Consider the following 17,521-nt stretch of genomic DNA (forward strand, 5'->3'; position numbering starts at 1 on the left):
GTTCTTTAGAGCCTCATTTCTCTCCAGCTCACTGACTCCTCCCCATCCACTGTTCCACTGACCTATGGCAGAACTTGGGCTTGGCGCAGAACAGACAGAAGGTAACAGAAGCTTCCATGATGCTGGAGCTCCTAGAACATATTCTGGTCTTTTTCTGGTCAGAAGCTGAGTGGCATCCAGAATGTGTTTCCTGCACTTTACCTCCTGTCCTGGCCTGGGCTTCTGGCAAGCATAAGTCACCCCTCCTCACTGCTTCTCAGTGCCCTCACTGAGAGAGAGAAAAGAGAAGGAGAGGGAAAGGGCCGGCGTGGGGTGTATGTCAGGGAATTAACCGAGGTTTAACATTTCCTCAAAAATGTACAAGCACGAGAAGGTAAAGAAGTCACTAGAGGCCACATCTGCTTCTCTGGGTCTCAAGAAGTGGAGAAAATTTCATCCCTGGTCCTACTCCTTAACCCACTTTACCCTACCCCCAACCTGTTCCCCACCAAAAAAAAAAAACAAGTGTCTGTAAAAAAAAAAAGTCAGTTCCTGTTTGGGCCCATTTATTGTTTATTTTGAATAGGTAATACAGTCACATGGTTCAAAATTCAAAATGTACAAAAGGGTGTAGGTGTTAAGACCCTTCCCTCCCCTGTCCTCAACCTCCTGGTTCTCCTCCCAAAAGTAATCAGTGCTATCCATTTATTCTGAATAGGTATACATAAGCAAATATGTATTTATATTCTCCTCCTTTCTGAAACACAAATGGGAAGCGCACCATACACATTTCCGTGGCTTGCCTTTTTCACTTGAAGATTATTACATATTAGTATATAAAGACATACAATTATTTTTCAGCTGCATACTATTGTATTGAAACGCTGTATCAGAACTGATTTAACCAATCCTTTAGGGAAAAAAGTTTCTGTTGTTTCTCATCTCTTGCTATTTCTTTGTCCCCATCCCCAATCCAGACCTCAGGAGGGACAGCAGTGACGGGTACGGAGCCCAAGCCTGGACCAGGCCAGGCCCCGCCCCACCCACGCCAGGCCCCTCCCCATTAGGCCAGACCCCCACGTCACCCAGGGCCCAGCTCATTTGCAAGCCTGAATGTGATTGGACAGCCCCTCCTGGCTGGGTGGCCGGAGTTCTGGGGGCTTTGGCTCCTCATCTTTGATGCCCACCCTTGGTTTCCACTCCAGCCTCCCAAGCAGGTTGTTGCAGAATATAGAGCCCTGGTACAAAATAACCATTCTTCATTATCACTGTACCCACAAAACCGCTTGAAATGCTAACTTGAGCTGCTGCTGTCACAATGACCACCCTCCTCTAGCGAGCATGAGGCAGGCAGACACAAATGTACAGAGGCAGCTGTCCTGAAACACACCCAGCCCCAGGACAGGGGTAGGAGCAACTCCTACTCCCAATAAGCAACAGACACAAGGGAACGACACACAGGGATTGGCCACTCCAGTTAGGGGTCCCATTGCATCTTTGAGACTTCCATAGGGCTGGAGAGGAGATTGAAGTTGATTGAGAACTGAGGGCTGGGGGAGCACCAGGGGCTGGGGCATAGGGATATCCCCTCAGGATTCGGGAGAAATTGCAGGATAGAAGAGAAGGCAGGAACAGGACGAGGAGGAAGTAGGCGAGAGGAAGGAAGACAAGAAAGAAGAGACCTGGATGAGAGGGAATGTGAGCAGAAGCGTCCTTTCCAGCTCAGCTATGGACTTGCAGGACGGGCAACCCCACCCTGGGGTCTCCAGGGAATAACCCCCTTTTAGAGTCCTTAGAGATGGCCTAAAAAGATTTGGGAAAGCCAGAGAGCAAAAAAGTGAGCTGTCTAGGGAAGCCCTCGGCCATGGTTCCAGGCTGGGCCATGTCCTGGCCTCACTGGATGGGAACTCAGCACAGCTGGCATCAAAAGACTGAGTGTCCCCTGTGTCAGGCATCACAGGGTCAGGACGCTCCTGGCATAGAGGGGGATGCGAGGGAGGGCAGTGGAAGAAAGAGAGTCCTGGCGCAGGGAAGAGGGAACCAGGCTGCCGGCCCAGTGCCCAGCTGCTCCCCATCCCTCACACCCTGGCCCTGGAGCCCTTGGCCACATGCCCCATCCCAGGGACCTCCTAGTTGTGAGAGAAGCCCCCGTGGGAGAAGGCAGGGAGGTTGGGGGCACAGGCAGCAGCCTGGGGCAGGCAAGCCAGGGGGTTGACCTCACAGGCCCCAGCATCCTGGTCCTCTCGGAAGTGGATGGAGTCGGCAGAGTAGAAGGAGGGGTCTTCGTCAAAGAAATTGTAGGGTCGGAGGAAGAAGCCCACGCCGTTCCCCACAGTCACCGTGTTAGGAACGTCCTCTGCATGTGGGATGTGCAGAAAACCAGCTGTCACCCAGGCCACCAAGTCCTAGCAGGGGAGAAGAAAGAGGATCACGAGGTCTGGCTTTGCTGAGGACATGCCCTGGTAGGGATTCAGCTCACCAGCCCAAGGATCGTGAGTCTTTAAACATTTTTTCCTACTGGACAGAAGTCAAAGCATAAATAGTCCATTTCATGTTAGGAACACCTGCCTCCCTCTCCCTGGCTTGCAGCCTCCATCTCTGACATTTCCCATCATATCGCCCACTGCCTACCTACCCCCAGAGGGTGACACCCACAGGCTACTTCAGTTCCTCTTCTCCTAACTCTCCAAGAGTTCCCCACAACTGAGGGAAGAAGGGTGGAGGAGTGAGAACCAGCGCTTGGGAAGCAGAACTAGGCCAACACTGTGAAATTCAAGTCAGGAATGGGAGAAGCTTCAGATACAGGAGATGTCATTTTCCCTGGTAACTTCCATCCCTCCTGAGTCCTGGAGCCTGGAAAGGACTCAGTCCATGAAACTGGAACTAAGAGGGCTCTAAGATCTCAAGGACAGGCCCAGGGTCTCACTCAATGTCTGAATATGGACACCCAGCTCAGAAAGGTTCCCTCAAAGGATAGTGATCAGATCTACTGAAGTGCAGAAGGCAGGAATCAGTACCACCCCTGAGAAGTGCAGGTGGTTTTCAGGGACCCTCCCAAGAGAAAGTAAGGCTCATCCTGTGCCCTCTACCCCGGCCAGCTGACCTTTCCAGCAATGGTCTCATTGTTGATGAAGTCACTGAAATCCACAGTGGGGGCCCAAGGGTCATTCTGATTGAAAACGCTGCTGCTACTAGGCTCCTCCTCCTTCCGCTGGGTCACGGCCAGCTGGTACCTAGGGAGGCACTGGTCAGGCCTGCATGGCCATTGACCCCATCCTCCTGCCTGATTGTGATGAAAGGGAACTGACTGCTCAGAGCTCAGCTTCCCCAACTGTATTGACACAACTGACTCGGCGCTACAGAATCCCCGACGACACCCTAAGGGGGGTCAAGTCCTCCTCTTTATCCCCAGCCATTTCACAGCACAACCCCTCTCACATCCAAAACAGAAGAGAGTTCTCACTCTTGGGCTTTAGCCTCCAAGGGGAAAATGTGCCCATCATGGTCTCTTTGGATAACTAGAAAAACCTTTGGCCAGGTGTGGTGGCTCATGCCTGCAATCACAACACTTTGGGAGGCCAAGGCGGGTGGATCACGAGGTCAGGAGTTCGAGACCAGCCTGGCCAACACGGTGAAACCCGGTCTCTACTAAAAACACAAAAATTAGCCAGGTGTGGTGGCGTATGCCTATAATCCCAGCTACTGGGGAGGCTGAGGCAGGAGAATTGCTTGAAACTGGGAGGTGGAGGATGCAGAGAGATGGTGCCGCTGCACTCCAGCCTGGGGGACAGAGCAAGACTCCATCTCAAAAAAGAAAAGAAAAGAAAAGAAAAACCTTTCTGAGAGATCTCGCCCCTTACATACAGGGTGAGCTGAGTGTCCGCCAACACTCCTTTCCCACTCTCACTGGCCCCCTCCTCTCTGACTGCCCACCACTCACCTCTCCCAGCTGAAGCCTCTCGCCATGGAGCTGTTTTGGGGCAGCGGCTCTCCAGCAAAACTGAGTATCTGGATGCGGTAGCCCCGGGGGTGGCCCCACTTGTTGCTATGGTTGCTGGCCAGGTACACGTAGCGAGGGGTGGCGCCTCCCACGAGGAAGGCGGCCTGCTCCTCTGTCTCCAGCAGCTTCCGGGTCACCTCCATCCTCTGTATCTGGTGCTCAGGGCTCCACGGCACAGCCATGGGGACAAAGACCATATCCTCGGCCCAGACCCAGTTCTCCAGTCCTGCTCAGGGTGGGATAGGGGAGGGCCTGTCATGCAACCACCCTGGCCCCTCTGGACTCTGCCTCCACCTGGTTTCAGACTGGGGGCCAAAGAGCAGCCCAGAACTGAGTGTGCCCCTGCTTTTCTTCCCTCTCCCCAAGATACCTCCAATCCTTCAGCCAAAGCTGTTGACCTATAAATTAAAATATTTCATCAGGGATTTCATTCCATTTCACTCATTCATTCTTTCAACATTCATTAGCAGAGAGGACTGTGCTCACCCCTGGGGATAGAGATGAATGAACATCATCCTTACCCTCTCGCTTTCCATGCAGACAGGCAAACCACTGACTGGCCTGTCCTGTGAGAGGAGCATGGCCTAGGCAGCTTCCGGGCCACAGGAATACAGTTGCAGGCAGGAAAAGGGGGCCCTTCTGGCCAACTTTTCAGCCTGGCCTTAAAGGATATTACCAGAAGAGATGACATGAAAGGACATTCTAAGCAGAGACAAAGCATAAGCAAACAAGAGGATGCCTGACTGTAACGTGTGGAGTGCGTGTCCACGGACCTGGAGTATTTGGGTGTAGCTGTGCAGAGCACAGCAAGGCAGGTTGGAGCTGCACTGTGAAAGAAAGAGTTTGGAGGGGCTTCTGTGGACAGGATCCCACAGGTGATGACGAATGCGAGAGCTGAGTAAAAGGCAGGCTGGTGTGGATGGGAGGCCCTCTGGGTGCAGAATGGCTCTTGGATCTGAGAGCAACAAGAGCGGAAACAGCAGAGAGAGGGCTGGCACCTGCAGGGCATGGCAGTGTGACCCAGCGAGGTACTGCAGGTGCAGAACAGAAAAAAAAAAAAAAACACCTGGTGACTGACTCAATGTGGGGAAGGACAGTGAGAAGACAAAGATGAAGACTCCAAGCCATCATGTAGCCTTGGCTCTCTGTGACCAGACTCCAGGATCTATCCAGAATACTCCACAGGCTCCATGTGACCCTCACATGGATTGTGAATTGTGACCAGAGAAAGAAGGAAAATCAGGGAGGAGGAGGGTCCATCTCCAAAGGAAATGCACAACCTGGAATGACGGACCTGCACACGCCAGGGACTTGGTAGAATGCAAAGAGATCCTCCAGCACACCAGCACCACAGGCCAGACACAGAAATGAGCTGACAAACAGAAGGCTGCTCCCAGCAGTGGAGCCCATATAAGTACAAGGGAGGGAAGAGGGCAATGGGGACCCTGTTAGCCCAGATCCTGCCTCCTCCCTGAGCTTGGCCATTTCCCAAGATCTTCTGATGAGGTCACGTGGAGGAAGGCTGCAGCTTTGCACCCAGCCAGTGAGCTAAGATCCAAATAAAACTCAGCTGCCAACTCTCTCCCATCTAGCAAAAGGAGAAGCACAAAAATCCACATCTTCCTTTATGGGACAATCTACATAAAACCCAAAGCAAATGGAAACAACTTTTCAGCCCTTCTTCCAGAAGCCTTCTCCCCACCAAAATGTTTTACCTCCTACATCCAGATCCACCTTGAAGTGGGCACTGTGGGTGTGGACCGTGCCCAGGGTGTGCTCTGCAACTTCGTTCCCATACTTCCTGGTAGCACCAAAGAGGAATGCTGAGCTGATGTAGCCCGTGAGATAGAATCGGGTTTCTATGGCCCCACTGGGGTGGAAGACCATATCCCACACATAGTCATAGTTGAGCAAGGTGGACACAGATCTGATGACCAGCACCGTGTCTGCAAGGCCCCCAAAGTAGTGGGAGTAGAGATCTGAGTGGTGTCGCCGCAGGGGGAGGCCCTGATTCTGCTCAAACACACAAAACGCATCACGTATTGTCTTGGGGGCCTGGGACTCCAAAACGAAGTGCCAGTCCACGTAGGTGGCCAGGTAGGGGCAGTCCACTCCACGGGTCAGGGGCGTGGTGTACTTGCCCATGCCAAAGCCTCCATCCACATAGCGGGTCATCATTGCTGCTGGGGAATTTCCACCATAGACAGCCAAGGCTTCTTGGAGGCTGATCTCATAAACTAGTCTTTCTCCCTGGAAGCGAACGTCAAAGATCCTTGGGCCGCTGAATGCTCCGAGGCCAAAGGAGAAAGTCCACAGTGAGGAGGCCACTCGACTTCCCTGGACACTGAAGCGGGGGCCCTGAGGATGGAACTGCAGAGGGGGAGCTGGACCCGGGGGCACAGGGGACTTCAGGGACCAGGACCCACCTGTGCCATTGTCTGGGATCAGCACCACGTTCACAAGGCCGGCCTCAAACTGGGCCTCCAGCTGGGCCAGGCTGTCGTAGTAGCGGCCTTGATAGAACACCTTCTGGATGGTCCAGCGGGCAGGGTCCAGGGCCTTGTGGTTCACTAGCAGCTCCAAGCCCACGGGGTGCAGGAAGAACCCAGCCCCTGAGATGTTGTAGTAGAGGCCAAACCAGGTGGCCCGATCCCCTGATTGCAGACCACGGGGACCCGTGGTCATTGTCACCAGGTTCCGTCCCCGGCGCTTATAGAAGCAACAGTGGTGGAGAAGCCCAGAAGCCTGGGGCAGCTCTCTGTCGAAGATCATCTGGTCTATGTCCCGGTACTCTTGGAACAGCACGGGGCGTCGGTGATAGGGCAGGGGGCCTCCATGACGCTCCACAGTCACGTCCCGCATGTAGGAAGGGTGAGGCAGTGGCCCCACCAGCAGCTCACTCACGTTGGGCTGGGGTTGCCTGCCAAAGAAGATGATGGCCAGTGCCTCCCGAGCAGGTGGGGGGCTCCCCCTGTCCAGGTGAGCCAGGGCTGCAGCCTTGGGAGGCAGCTGTAGCTCCACTGAGAAGACGCAGTTGTCCGAGGGCCGGGCCTGGGCCGCATCCACCAGCCCTGGCCCCAGCCGCTGGGTCAGAAAGTGCATCACAGCTGTCAGCTCCTCTCGGCTCAGGTCTGCAAAGAGCTGGCTCTGGCCAGGGTGTGTCCAAGGCTGGGCACTGGGAGATATGGAGGCGCAATGGGAAAGCTGGCTAGGTTCACCCCCATCTCCACCCCTGCCCACCAGCAGGACACAAACCAAGGCAAAGATGGTGATGACAGCCAGAGTGAGGAGCACCAGGATGGTCTTCTGGTTCATTTTCCCACGAAGAGGGGCAGTGGATTCAACCAAAGGAGAGCAATGTATTCTCACGCCAGCACAACGGGGGCTCTGTTGGCTCCTGGACGGTGGGGGGGGGGTGCTCCCGGACTCTGGCTGAGGTTCCCGGTAGTCAGATGCCTGGGACTAAGGGTGGGAAGGACACAGGAAGGCTGGGGCAAGGGGGCGGGGTGGCTGGGGCTGGAGGCGGGTCTGAGCAGCTGTGATTTCCACAGACCTTACATGGTTTTGTCTTCCAGGCTCCAAATCAGACTACTTTCTGGGTCAGGGTTGGAGTTGGGGAGAGTTGGGGCTGGGGGAAGGGGAAGGAAGATTTCAGGATAATGCAGCATCGGGAAGGAGCAGGATCTGCGCAGAGCAGCCTCTCCTGCCCTCAGCCCAGCTTCTTCCCCAACCTTGCACTTAGTCAGGGCCAGATGTTTTCCTGTAACTTCAAACTATTGTTCTCCTTTCAAAGACCCCCACCCCTGCCCCTTCAGCTTTCCAAACAACATTCCTTGGCCAGGTCTATCTCCCTTGCCCTCTGTCCCCCACTGCTAATTTCCCTGGCTAGAGTCCTTAGTATGCTCCAGGGGACTCCAGCTACTTAAAAGGTCAAAGAATAAATTCAAGTAAAATTCCTGGAATACTTTTTATTATAAATTACATATAACATCTGTTTTACAAAATTCTATCTACTCTTCCTTTTGAATGCACAAGCATAAAAAGATGTCTGGTGTAATGTGAACACCACCTATTTCTGAGTAGTAGGATTTGTGGTATTTTTGTTTGAATATTTTTAAATCATTTTTATAACTTAACATTTTAGAGATGAACAGGAAGTAAGAATTAACCAAAGGGACAAATGGGGTTTTCATGTGAAACATTGAAGGGCTGGGAATCTGGGGAGCAGGTGTGAAAAACACCGGGAACAGAAAGTAGAAACAGGGAAAGGTACCTGTGCCTAACCATGCCCCCCGCCACACCCTCAGGACTAGAAGCCTTGGTAAGAGAAAGGGGGTAAGTCCGGGACACAGGCTGCCAGGTCGGGGAGGCAGGCCACAGGATTGACGCTGCAGAGCCCAGCATCCTGGCCCTTCTCAAAGTAGACACTGCCAGGGGAGAAGATGGAGGGGTCCTCATCAAAGAAGTTATAGGGTCGGAGCAAGAAGCCAACTCTGTTCCCCAGAGTCACTGTGTTGGGGACGTCCTCGGCATGCGGAATGTGCAGGAAGCTGGCTGTGACCCAAGCCACCAGATCCTGCAGGAAGAGGGAGGAGCTGGAGGACTATGGAAACAAGACCCAAAGAACCACCATTCAGCCACAATCCCCACCTGCAGTCTCAGCCTGGCTTCTACTCTGCAGAGCCTCATGCCCATACAACACATGGCACAATCTACGTAAGCAGCTATGTGGGGAGAGGGGGAGCCGGTGTCCCAGAGCTAATCTCACCCCAGGAGGGATGACCTGTGTTGGTCATCAGAAAACTCCATGGCCTCTGAATCTGTGAACTGGAAATCAGCCATTCCCTCTAACCTCTGGCCAGAGGCTGGGCAGCCAAGACGCCATGCCCACAGGTGTCCCTTTCCTATGTCCCTAGGGCAACCAACCTCTCCTAAGAGGGTTTCATTGTTGATGAAGTCAGCGAAGGTAACTGTGGGTGTCCAGATGTCATTCTGGTGATAGATGCTACTGCTCTGTGACTCCTCCTCCTTTCTCTGGGTCACCACAAGCTGGTATCTGACCAGGAATCATTAAGAAGGTGGTGTTGGAAGATGTCAGGTGCCTTTCCTGGCCCAGAAGTCCCTTAGATCCGATTCTGTGTGAGACCATTTCCCACCGTGTATCTAACTTGGGTTTGAGGGGAGGTACAGGTAGCCATGGGCAGGGAGTTCGTCTCCAAGGGCTGGGGTAGGGGAGGGGCAGTCCTTTCCTTCCACCCAGGCCAGGGCCCTCCTCACCTCCCCCAGCTGAGGGCCCTCTCCATGTCACTCTCCAGGGGTATGTGTATGCCAAGGGGGCTGTGGATCTGGATTCGGTACCCGCGCTGGTGACCCCAGGCATTAGTCTGGTTGCTAGCCAGGTAGAGGTAACGGGGTAAGGGGCTTCCCAAGGAAAAAGCTGTCAGGTCCTCCTTTCCCAGGACCTGCCGAGTCAGCTGTGGGCGCTGTAGCCAGTGCTCCGGGTTCCAGGGGGCGGCCACAGGTTTAAACACCACGTCTTCAGCTACCACCCAGTTTTTCAGCCCTGCCAGGGGGAGGGAAGGGAGATGAGTTCCACACCAGGTAAGGTCTCTGGGCCAGGTTCCTGTCTTCCACACGATGTCCACTGCACTGGCGTGACAAAAGGCAGAGAGAGCATCAGAGCACACTGTGCTAGGAGCCAGGAGGTCTGGGCAAGCGCAAGCTCCTGTGTTCTTCCAACTTGCCTTGTCCAGTAGGTAACTACTACACATGTGGCTATGAAAATTAAAACTCAGGGCCAGCTGAGGTGGCTCACAGTTGCAATCCCAGCACTTTGGGAGGCTGAGGCGGGTGGATCACGTGAGCCCAGGAGTTTGAGACCAGCCTGTGCAACGTGGTGAAACCCTGACTCTACAAACAATAAAAAAATCAGCCAGGCATGGTGGCATATGCCTGTGATCCCAGCTACTTGGGAAGCGGGGGCAGGAGGGCTGCTTGAGCCCAGGAGGTTGTGGTTGCAGTGAGCTGAGGTCACACCACTGCACTTCAGCCTGGGCAACAAAGCAAAACTCTGTCTCAAAAAAAAACAACAAAAAAAATCAGTTCCTCAGTCACACTAGCTACGTTTAAAGTGCCCAGTTGCCATACACAGAACATTTCTACCACTGCAGAAAGTTCTATTAGCACTGGACTACCAAACAGTCCCTGGACCAATTTGCTTCTGATTCACTTTCTGAATCCCTACACTGGGCATAATTAAAGCTGTTCTATGGCTGTGCCCAATAAACAGAAAAGCACAGGCAGCTGACTGATGACATTTGTTTAACTATGAAAGGGGTAATGATACTTGTCGTGGAGAAGCAAGTTGAAAAACTGACTCCGGAGCCAGGTGTGGCAGCTTGCAACTTGGGAGGCTGGTGGCAGGGTGGTACAGATCCCTTGAGCCCAGGTGCTGGAGACCAGCTAGGGTAACAGAATGAAACACTGCCTCTTTAAAAAATAAAAAAAAAATTAAAAAAACTTAAACAAAACAAAACAAAAAACCCACCAGGCATGGTAGTTCACAACACTTTGGGAGGCCGAGGCGAGTGGCTCACTTGAAACGAGTTCAAGACGAGCCTGGCCAACATGGTGAATCCCCATCTCTACTTATAAAGAAAAAAAAAAAAAAGCCAGGTGTGGTGGTGTGCACGTGTAATCCCCGCTACTCTGGAGGCCAAGACACAAGAATCGCTTGAACTGAGACACAAGAATCGTTTGAACCTGGTGGGTGGAGGTTGCAGTGAGCTGAGATCGCACCACTGCACTCCAGCCTGGGCAACAGAGTGAGACTGTCTCAAAAAAAAAAAAAAAAAAAAAAGCTGGGTGTGGCAGTGTGTGCCTGTCATCCCAGCTACTCAGGAGGCTGAGGAAGGATTGCTTGAGACCAGGAGGTCGGGGCTGCAGTAACCTGTGATTGCACTACTGCACTCCATACTGGGTGAGAGTGAGACTCTGCCTCAAAAAAAGAAAACCCAATCCCTTCCCATGGTCCCCTGCATACTCCTCCCAGCTCTGAGGCTTCACTTTCGATCTCAGCAAGGTGGGAAGTACTGTCAGTCTTTTTCAGAAGCGAGCACATTCATACCTTTGTCTGGGAGCTCCTTGGAATTCTACAGCATCCATAACCTGCATTGCCTAACTCAGCACTTGGTCATACACTTTCTGCAGGTCTGGACTGTTAGTTCCTTTCAACAAGACCTATATGAAGGCACCTGGCACAGGAGTGACTGTGCTGAAGCTGGTGCCTCTGCAGCCATCCTGTGCGCTGGTGCCTGACACAGCCTCTCTGGCCCAAAGCAGCAGCCCATCCTGCACATGCTAGGAGTCCAATAAATGTTACTTCCCAAAACAAGGCTCTTTAATGCCAAAGATGCTGAAAAAGACTTCCAATCAGAAGACAAGTCAAAATCAAAGTGTGTCTATCTAGTTAAAAAACGATCATTTCAATCATGCTATTAGTCCTCCCTACCCTCCACGCCACTGCGAACACAAGTGCAAGGGGGCATGCACACAGACACATGCAGGCATGCAAGTGCCATGTCTTTAGACTTGAGGTAAGAAAACATTTCACAAGAAATACTAGTTTATGTTGCATTATACCTGGGCAGTCATTTCCTGTCCCATCTCCCGCCACCCTCTCTAGTTTCCCTTAAAATGGAGAGGGTCTGGTGAGTTTCTAATTTTCTTTGTGGATCTAAAAGTCTGTGAGTCTATAAGTTCCTTTCTGTCCTTGACAAAGTCTGTCAGGAACAGCAAGTCCTCTGTGTGCTTTGAGCCCTTTGTGCTTGAGAATTCTTTCCATACTTGCAGCAAGCTGACTGTGTGCCTGCCATGAGTCAACAGTGATGACAGGAATGGGATGGCCCCCCTGACAAGGAGTGGCCCTATCATGGGTAGCAACCCCAGCTTTGGTACCCTCCCCTTCCCAAGCCCCAGGTCCACCCCCATCCTGAAGACTCTGGACAGACTGCTTCTGACCTCGGCTCAGGACCCTGCCCTCCCCACCCTCACTGACCCTCAGAATTACGAAGAAGCAGTGTTCCAACTCCAGCCCCATTGGGCCAGTTCATCCACCCAGTGTCACTTGAGGCTAAGGCAATCATGCCCAGCCATTACATTTAAACTGGTTTCACAATCACAGTAAGTCAGAGAGGCTAGGCGGGGGAACCCTTTTCACCTTTTGCCAGATACCCAGTAGCCCAGTACCCCAGTAGCCCAGTACCAGACTGACTGTACTGAATATGCTCAGTCCCTGTCCTGTTGCCACTAGAGCTGTGGTGCTGGAACACCCCGCTCTTGCCACTTATCTCAGCTTGACCTGGGAGATTCCCTTCCCTTCCCTCCACCCCACCTGACCCCACCCCCAAGCCCTCATCCCTCAGCACTCACCTGCCACATCCAGGTCCAGCTTGAAGTGGAAGGCATGTGTGTGCACCGTTCCCAGCACTCGTTCCCCCACACGGTTCCCAAAGAGGAGGCCCTCCTCTCCCCCTTTCAGGAAAGCTGTGTTGATATAACCCGTGGCATGGACCCGCCCTTCAAGTGCCCCGTTTGGGTACAACACAAAGTCCCAAATGTAGTCATAGTTGCCCACAGATGACACAGACCTGACCACAAGGGCTGAGCTGGCCAAACCACCATAGAAATGATTTTCAAGGTAATTGTGGTGCCTTCGGAGGGGCAGTCCCTGGGCTTCCTCAAATATACACACAGCCCCCGGAAGCAGCTGGACTGCCCCTTTGCCCACTAATATATGGATGTCCACCATCGTGGCTTGATAGGGGCAGTCCACTCCCCGCACCAAGCCTCGGCTGTTACGGCCAAGTCCAAAGCTGCTATCCAAATAGCGAGTCAGCATCGTCTTGGGTGAATCGGCACCATAGATAGACATGCACTCCTGGACACTGACTTCATAGGCTACTCGCTCACCCTGGAACCGAACATCAAAAATCCTCAGGCCGCTGAACACCCCATGGCCAAAGGTAAATGACCAGAGGGAGGATACCACCAGGTTTCCCTGCACACTGTACTGGGAACCCTGGGGTGAGAACTGAAGAGGGGGAAGAGGACCTGGAGAGTTCCGAGACCTCAGGGATGAAGCTCCATTTGGTGGAGGTAGAGGAACTCTAACCACTTCCAACCGGCCAGACTTAAACTCCCGTTCCAACTGGCCCAAGTCTGCATAGTAGTGCCCAAGGTAGAAGACCCGCTGGACAGTCCAGTGGGCAGGGTCCAGGGCCCTGTGGTCCAGTAGTAGCTCCAGCCCCACGGGGTGAAGGAAAAGACCAACACCTGAGATGTTATGGTGGAGGGCCATCCAGGTAGCTCGGTCCCCCGAGCGCAAGCCCCGAGGGGTGGCATGCACAGCTGCCAAGGTAGAGCCATTGTAGTTGAAGGTGGAAGCCAGGAAGATGGGTGCCTTGGGTAGCTCCACCTCTTTCAGATGCCTCCACATCTGCGTAAACTCAGCTCTCAGCAGCGGGCGACGGTGATAGGGCAGGGGCCCGCCGTGACGCTCCACAGTCACGTCCCGCATGTAGGAAGGGTGAGGCAGTGGCCCCACCAGCAGCTCACTCACATTGGGCTGGGGTTGTCCACCAAAGAGGACGATGGCCAGTGCCTCTCGGGCAGGTGGGGGGCTCCCCCTGTCCAGGTGGGCCAGGGCTGCAGCCTTGGGGGGCAGCTGCAGCTCCACTGAGAAGATGCAGTTGTCCGAGGGCTGAGCCTGGGCCGCATCCACTAGCCCGGGCCCCAGCCGCTGGGTCAGAAAGCGCACCACAGCTGTCAGCTCCTCTCGGCTCAGGTCTGCAAACAGCTGGCTCTGGCCAGGGTGTGGCCAGGGCTGGGCTCTATGGGATACAGAGGGGCAGTGGGGAGGCTGGCTGGAACCACCTGGGCTGGTCAGCAAAACATAGGCCAGGGCAAAGATGGTAATGAGGGACAGTGCCAGGAACGCCAGGACTATCTTGAGATGCATAGTGGATGCTGAGAGCTGAAATCAGAGTTCTAACAGCCGCTCCTTCCAGTTACTGACATCAAGTTGGGGTTTATATTCACTAGGATGGATAGGAATGGAGAAAACTCCACCCCATGGGTTGGGCAGGAAATTTCTGACCTTGATTTATGTAATTCTGTTCCAATTTTCTGTCCTGTGGTTTGGCCCAAGGCACTGCTTCCACATGCATAGCCTCTTCCTTGCCCCTGAACTCCCACTGGTAGCAGTCAGTACTAACTACTGATTTCCACCATTTAGACCAGATGAAAGGGAATCTGGGTTAACGATGCTAACCTCCAGTTTCCACCCGGAATGGGTCTCAGGAAGAGCACAAACCTCAGATGCCCAATTAAGTTCTGCAGCCTGCATGCAAGCACTGAGCTGTCCATTTTCCTACCTCCTGGCAGGAACTGCATCCCAACAACTCCAGGATGCACTGCCATGTTCAGCAGTAAGCACTGAATTCTGCCTGTTGCCTAATGCCAAGCCCTTGATTTGTAGTCAGGCCTTTTCCATCCAGTGGAGTGGCTGAGAACCTGGGCTTAGTAATCAGGTTTGTCCACCAATCCCAGTTCCCTCAGCTGTGTAAACTTAGCGGAAAAACTTATCCTGAGTCTCAGTGTCCTCATCTGTAACAAACAGATACAACTACCCTACAGATTCCTAAAGATTAAATGTGATCATGCACATTAGGTACTTAACAGCCTGGCACAGGGGAGGCACTCACAAACTGCTAGCTTTTGGTAGTCATCTCTGAAACAGAACAGAGCAGCTGCTTCTCCATTGTTCAAGACCTTAAACTCTTCACAGAGGCAACGAGGGGATCATTGGAAATCAGAAGGCTACCTGCAAGGTGCAAGTTGAGGAAACTTTTATTTCAGAGGGAGATAGATTCCTAGGCAGCCCTCCAAGTAATCTGAAAACCAAAACTATGAGTCTTCTCAAGAAACTGAGACATTATTCAGGGAGAATTAGGATAACGTAAAGAAAATGATTGGGTAGGACATGCCTTGAACCAGGTCATTCCTTACACATGGAGCAATAGCAGCCTCTACTGGCAGCTCACGGGTATCACCCAGAAAGAAGGAACTAGGATCTTCTGAAAGTAGGGAAAGAAGGCAGCTTAGGTCTGGGAAGAGCTAACTTTCCCATAATTCAGACTGAACACAAATAAAGCACCCACCCTAGCTCACTAGGCAGAAGCCTCAGTCTTTCCACTATACTGGGGAAAAGATTCAGCTCAACTGGCATAAGGACACACAACAGGGTGGCTAGGTGTCCATGGAGGTGGGTGTCCGAGTGTGCACACATGCAAGCATGAGTACGCCCCTAGCCACCAGAGCATTGCACCAGGGTCTGCGGCTTTAGAAAGAGGTCAAAGTACCTGTATTTTTAATAATTTCTTGACATGGTAAAAGAATTTTACATTACGATCCAAGGGTGGTAGGGTGAGGAGGAGGGGCAGTGGAACAATCCAACAAACAAAACGGGGAACTGAGAAACACATGGAGGGAAGGGGAAGGGTTTTAGCTGGAAGGGATCTGGAGGGTGGGTGGGAGCACTGCCCAACTAAAATGCAGTTGGTTTGTTACTGAGTACTATTCGTGGGAAGACAGCATCCTGACTCCTTCTCTACAGAATATCGGGAGTACAAATGATGCATCCCAGGTGGAAATATTATTGGGGGTTGGAAGACAGAGACAGGAATAAGAAGTCGGAAACAGACACTAAGAGTCACTGGCAGGCTGACTGCAGGTATCAACGCTCCAGCCGTGGTAGAATAAAAGAGCTGGGGGCTGATGGGGATTAACACAAAAGCTATTAACAGTTAAGTGATATCTCTGGAAGATTCGAGAGACAGGAGGCAACTCTTCTATAGTTTTGACTTGCCCAGCACATTTCCACATACACAAACGTGTATATGTATGTGTGTGCGTGCACCATACACATACACACCAATGATTGCTTTCCCCAGAAGCCCGACACTATAAATAAGAGAAATATTTCCCAAAAGGAAAGCCCAACATGAGCAGCAGCGTCCAGACCTCACACTTGCAGACATCTTCACCCCAACTGACAACTGGCTGGGAAAAGGCAACCAGGAGTCAAGCTTTTGCAATAATGCCAAAAAGGGCTGAGTCAGAGAGGCCTTCCCCAAGCCCTCTGCTTCTCATCTCTCTGTTCTCCACCAACTCACCCTGGGTACCAAGAGGCTACAGTATCAGGAGGGAGGACGGACCCAGGACGTTTGTTTGGGTAGAGGACAACTAAGACAACCATCACCTCCTGAAAGGTACATGACAGGGATCGTGGAGAGGGAGGGTATGTTAGCTAATGGAGTAGGAGTGTGTGTGTGCATGTCTGTATGGGTGTATACGTACATACACACATGTGCATGTGAAAATGCTCATTATAAAAACATCTGAAGGAGCTTGGGAATTGCCTGAAGGCCTAAGGTGTTTCTTGTCATGATCAAGATTCAAGGTGGGATGTACACACATGCAAAGCCCGAAGTCATCACCAGGGCAACTGTGGAAGGATCCAATGACCCACAGAGGAAAGAAACAGTAACCTCACGTGAGGAAGAGAAGTTCATCCCCCCGCCACCCTAGTTCCAAAAAACACCTAGCACTTTCCTTCTGGTTCCCTTCAGCTTTTAACCAACTAATTATCAAAAGAAGAAAACATAAAGCGCAAGACACAGGAGGGAGAGAGGAGGAGAGTGAAAACACAAGTATTTTTGTGCCAACATCCTGCACACACAAACCTGGAGTTCTCCAGAAATTATGACAGGTTGGGTGTGGGGTATTAGGGAAGGAAATAGAAGAGTTCCTGAGGCCTGAAAAAAGAGGTAAACACATCACAGAACTAGATGAGAGTTTCATTAGACTCTAACTAAAAACAGAGAGGTGTGATTACTATTTCCAGCCAGTTTCCCCATCACGATAGTCATGTAACAAACCAAGGCAATGTCGGTCTTGAGCCAGACTCACAGAGTCCCCTGGCCCTGGCCCTGGCCTCAGTACAGAGTCTCTGCATTGCTGCTCCGGGGCCGTTTGATCTTCTCGATATTTTTCAGGATCATGTCATGTAGAGTGACCTGGGAGAAGAGGTATCAGGGAAATCACATATCTGTACAACCCTTACCTCACCAAGAAAGTAATAGACCCCTCTACAAATTCCCAAGCAATCATCTGCATACGGTAAGCCCTTAATGTCATCAATAGGTTCTTAGTAACTGCGACTTTAAGCAGGTGAGCAAATCAAGTACAGAAGGTCCTCAAATAACCTGGATTTAAATAACGTCATTTTGTTACAATGTTAACGAAAAAAACTTGGTTTTGATATACATCATTTTTAAAGTCAGTTTATAAAAATCTATGGACAACATTAGGTGAAGACTTACTATAATTTTTTTTTTTTTTTTTTTTGAGACAGAGTCTTGCTCTGTCGCCCAGGCTGGAGTGCAGTGGCACAATCTCGGTTCACTTCAAGCTTCGCCTCCT

The 17,521-nt window shown here is 52.0% G+C and overlaps 3 protein-coding genes across 7 annotated transcripts in view; all 3 read right to left on the bottom strand.

The window, feature by feature from the left end:
* Positions 1–528: 528 nt before the first annotated feature.
* Positions 529–7,663, bottom strand: LOC105502982 (membrane primary amine oxidase). 4 transcript variants are annotated; one of them, XM_011929671.1, is made up of 4 exons: positions 5,695–7,663; positions 3,920–4,205; positions 3,083–3,212; positions 529–2,384 (listed from the first exon to the last, which is right to left on the bottom strand). In XM_011929671.1, exons 1-4 carry the CDS (start codon positions 7,292–7,294, stop codon positions 2,109–2,111), a joined length of 2,292 nt encoding a protein of 763 aa, XP_011785061.1. In that variant the 5' UTR covers positions 7,295–7,663; the 3' UTR covers positions 529–2,108. The 4 variants fall into 4 exon arrangements, with proteins under 4 accessions (XP_011785061.1, XP_011785063.1, XP_011785064.1 ...); XM_011929673.1 differs by lacking the exon at positions 5,695–7,663 and adding an exon at positions 5,274–5,389; XM_011929674.1 differs by lacking the exon at positions 5,695–7,663 and adding an exon at positions 4,501–4,578 and having other exon boundaries at positions 3,920–4,377.
* Positions 7,664–7,927: 264 nt separating this feature from the next.
* On the bottom strand, positions 7,928–14,208 carry AOC2 (amine oxidase, copper containing 2 (retina-specific)). 2 transcript variants are annotated; one of them, XM_011929676.1, is made up of 4 exons: positions 12,410–14,208; positions 9,338–9,542; positions 8,906–9,035; positions 7,928–8,555 (listed from the first exon to the last, which is right to left on the bottom strand). In XM_011929676.1, exons 1-4 carry the CDS (start codon positions 13,995–13,997, stop codon positions 8,289–8,291), a joined length of 2,190 nt encoding a protein of 729 aa, XP_011785066.1. In that variant the 5' UTR covers positions 13,998–14,208; the 3' UTR covers positions 7,928–8,288. The 2 variants fall into 2 exon arrangements, with proteins under 2 accessions (XP_011785066.1, XP_011785065.1); XM_011929675.1 differs by having other exon boundaries at positions 9,257–9,542.
* Positions 14,209–14,864: 656 nt separating this feature from the next.
* The window catches only part of PSME3 (proteasome (prosome, macropain) activator subunit 3 (PA28 gamma; Ki)), an 11,004-nt gene continuing 8,347 nt past the window's right edge, over positions 14,865–17,521 (bottom strand). The window contains exon 9 of the mRNA XM_011929677.1: positions 14,865–17,115. Coding sequence (XP_011785067.1) covers positions 17,035–17,115 — 81 coding nt within the window. The 3' untranslated portion in view covers positions 14,865–17,034. The remainder of the gene's footprint in view (positions 17,116–17,521) is intronic.

This window comes from Colobus angolensis, unplaced genomic scaffold (assembly GCF_000951035.1).
Source record: "Colobus angolensis palliatus isolate OR3802 unplaced genomic scaffold, Cang.pa_1.0 Scaffold83, whole genome shotgun sequence".
NCBI lineage: Eukaryota > Metazoa > Chordata > Mammalia > Primates > Cercopithecidae > Colobus > Colobus angolensis.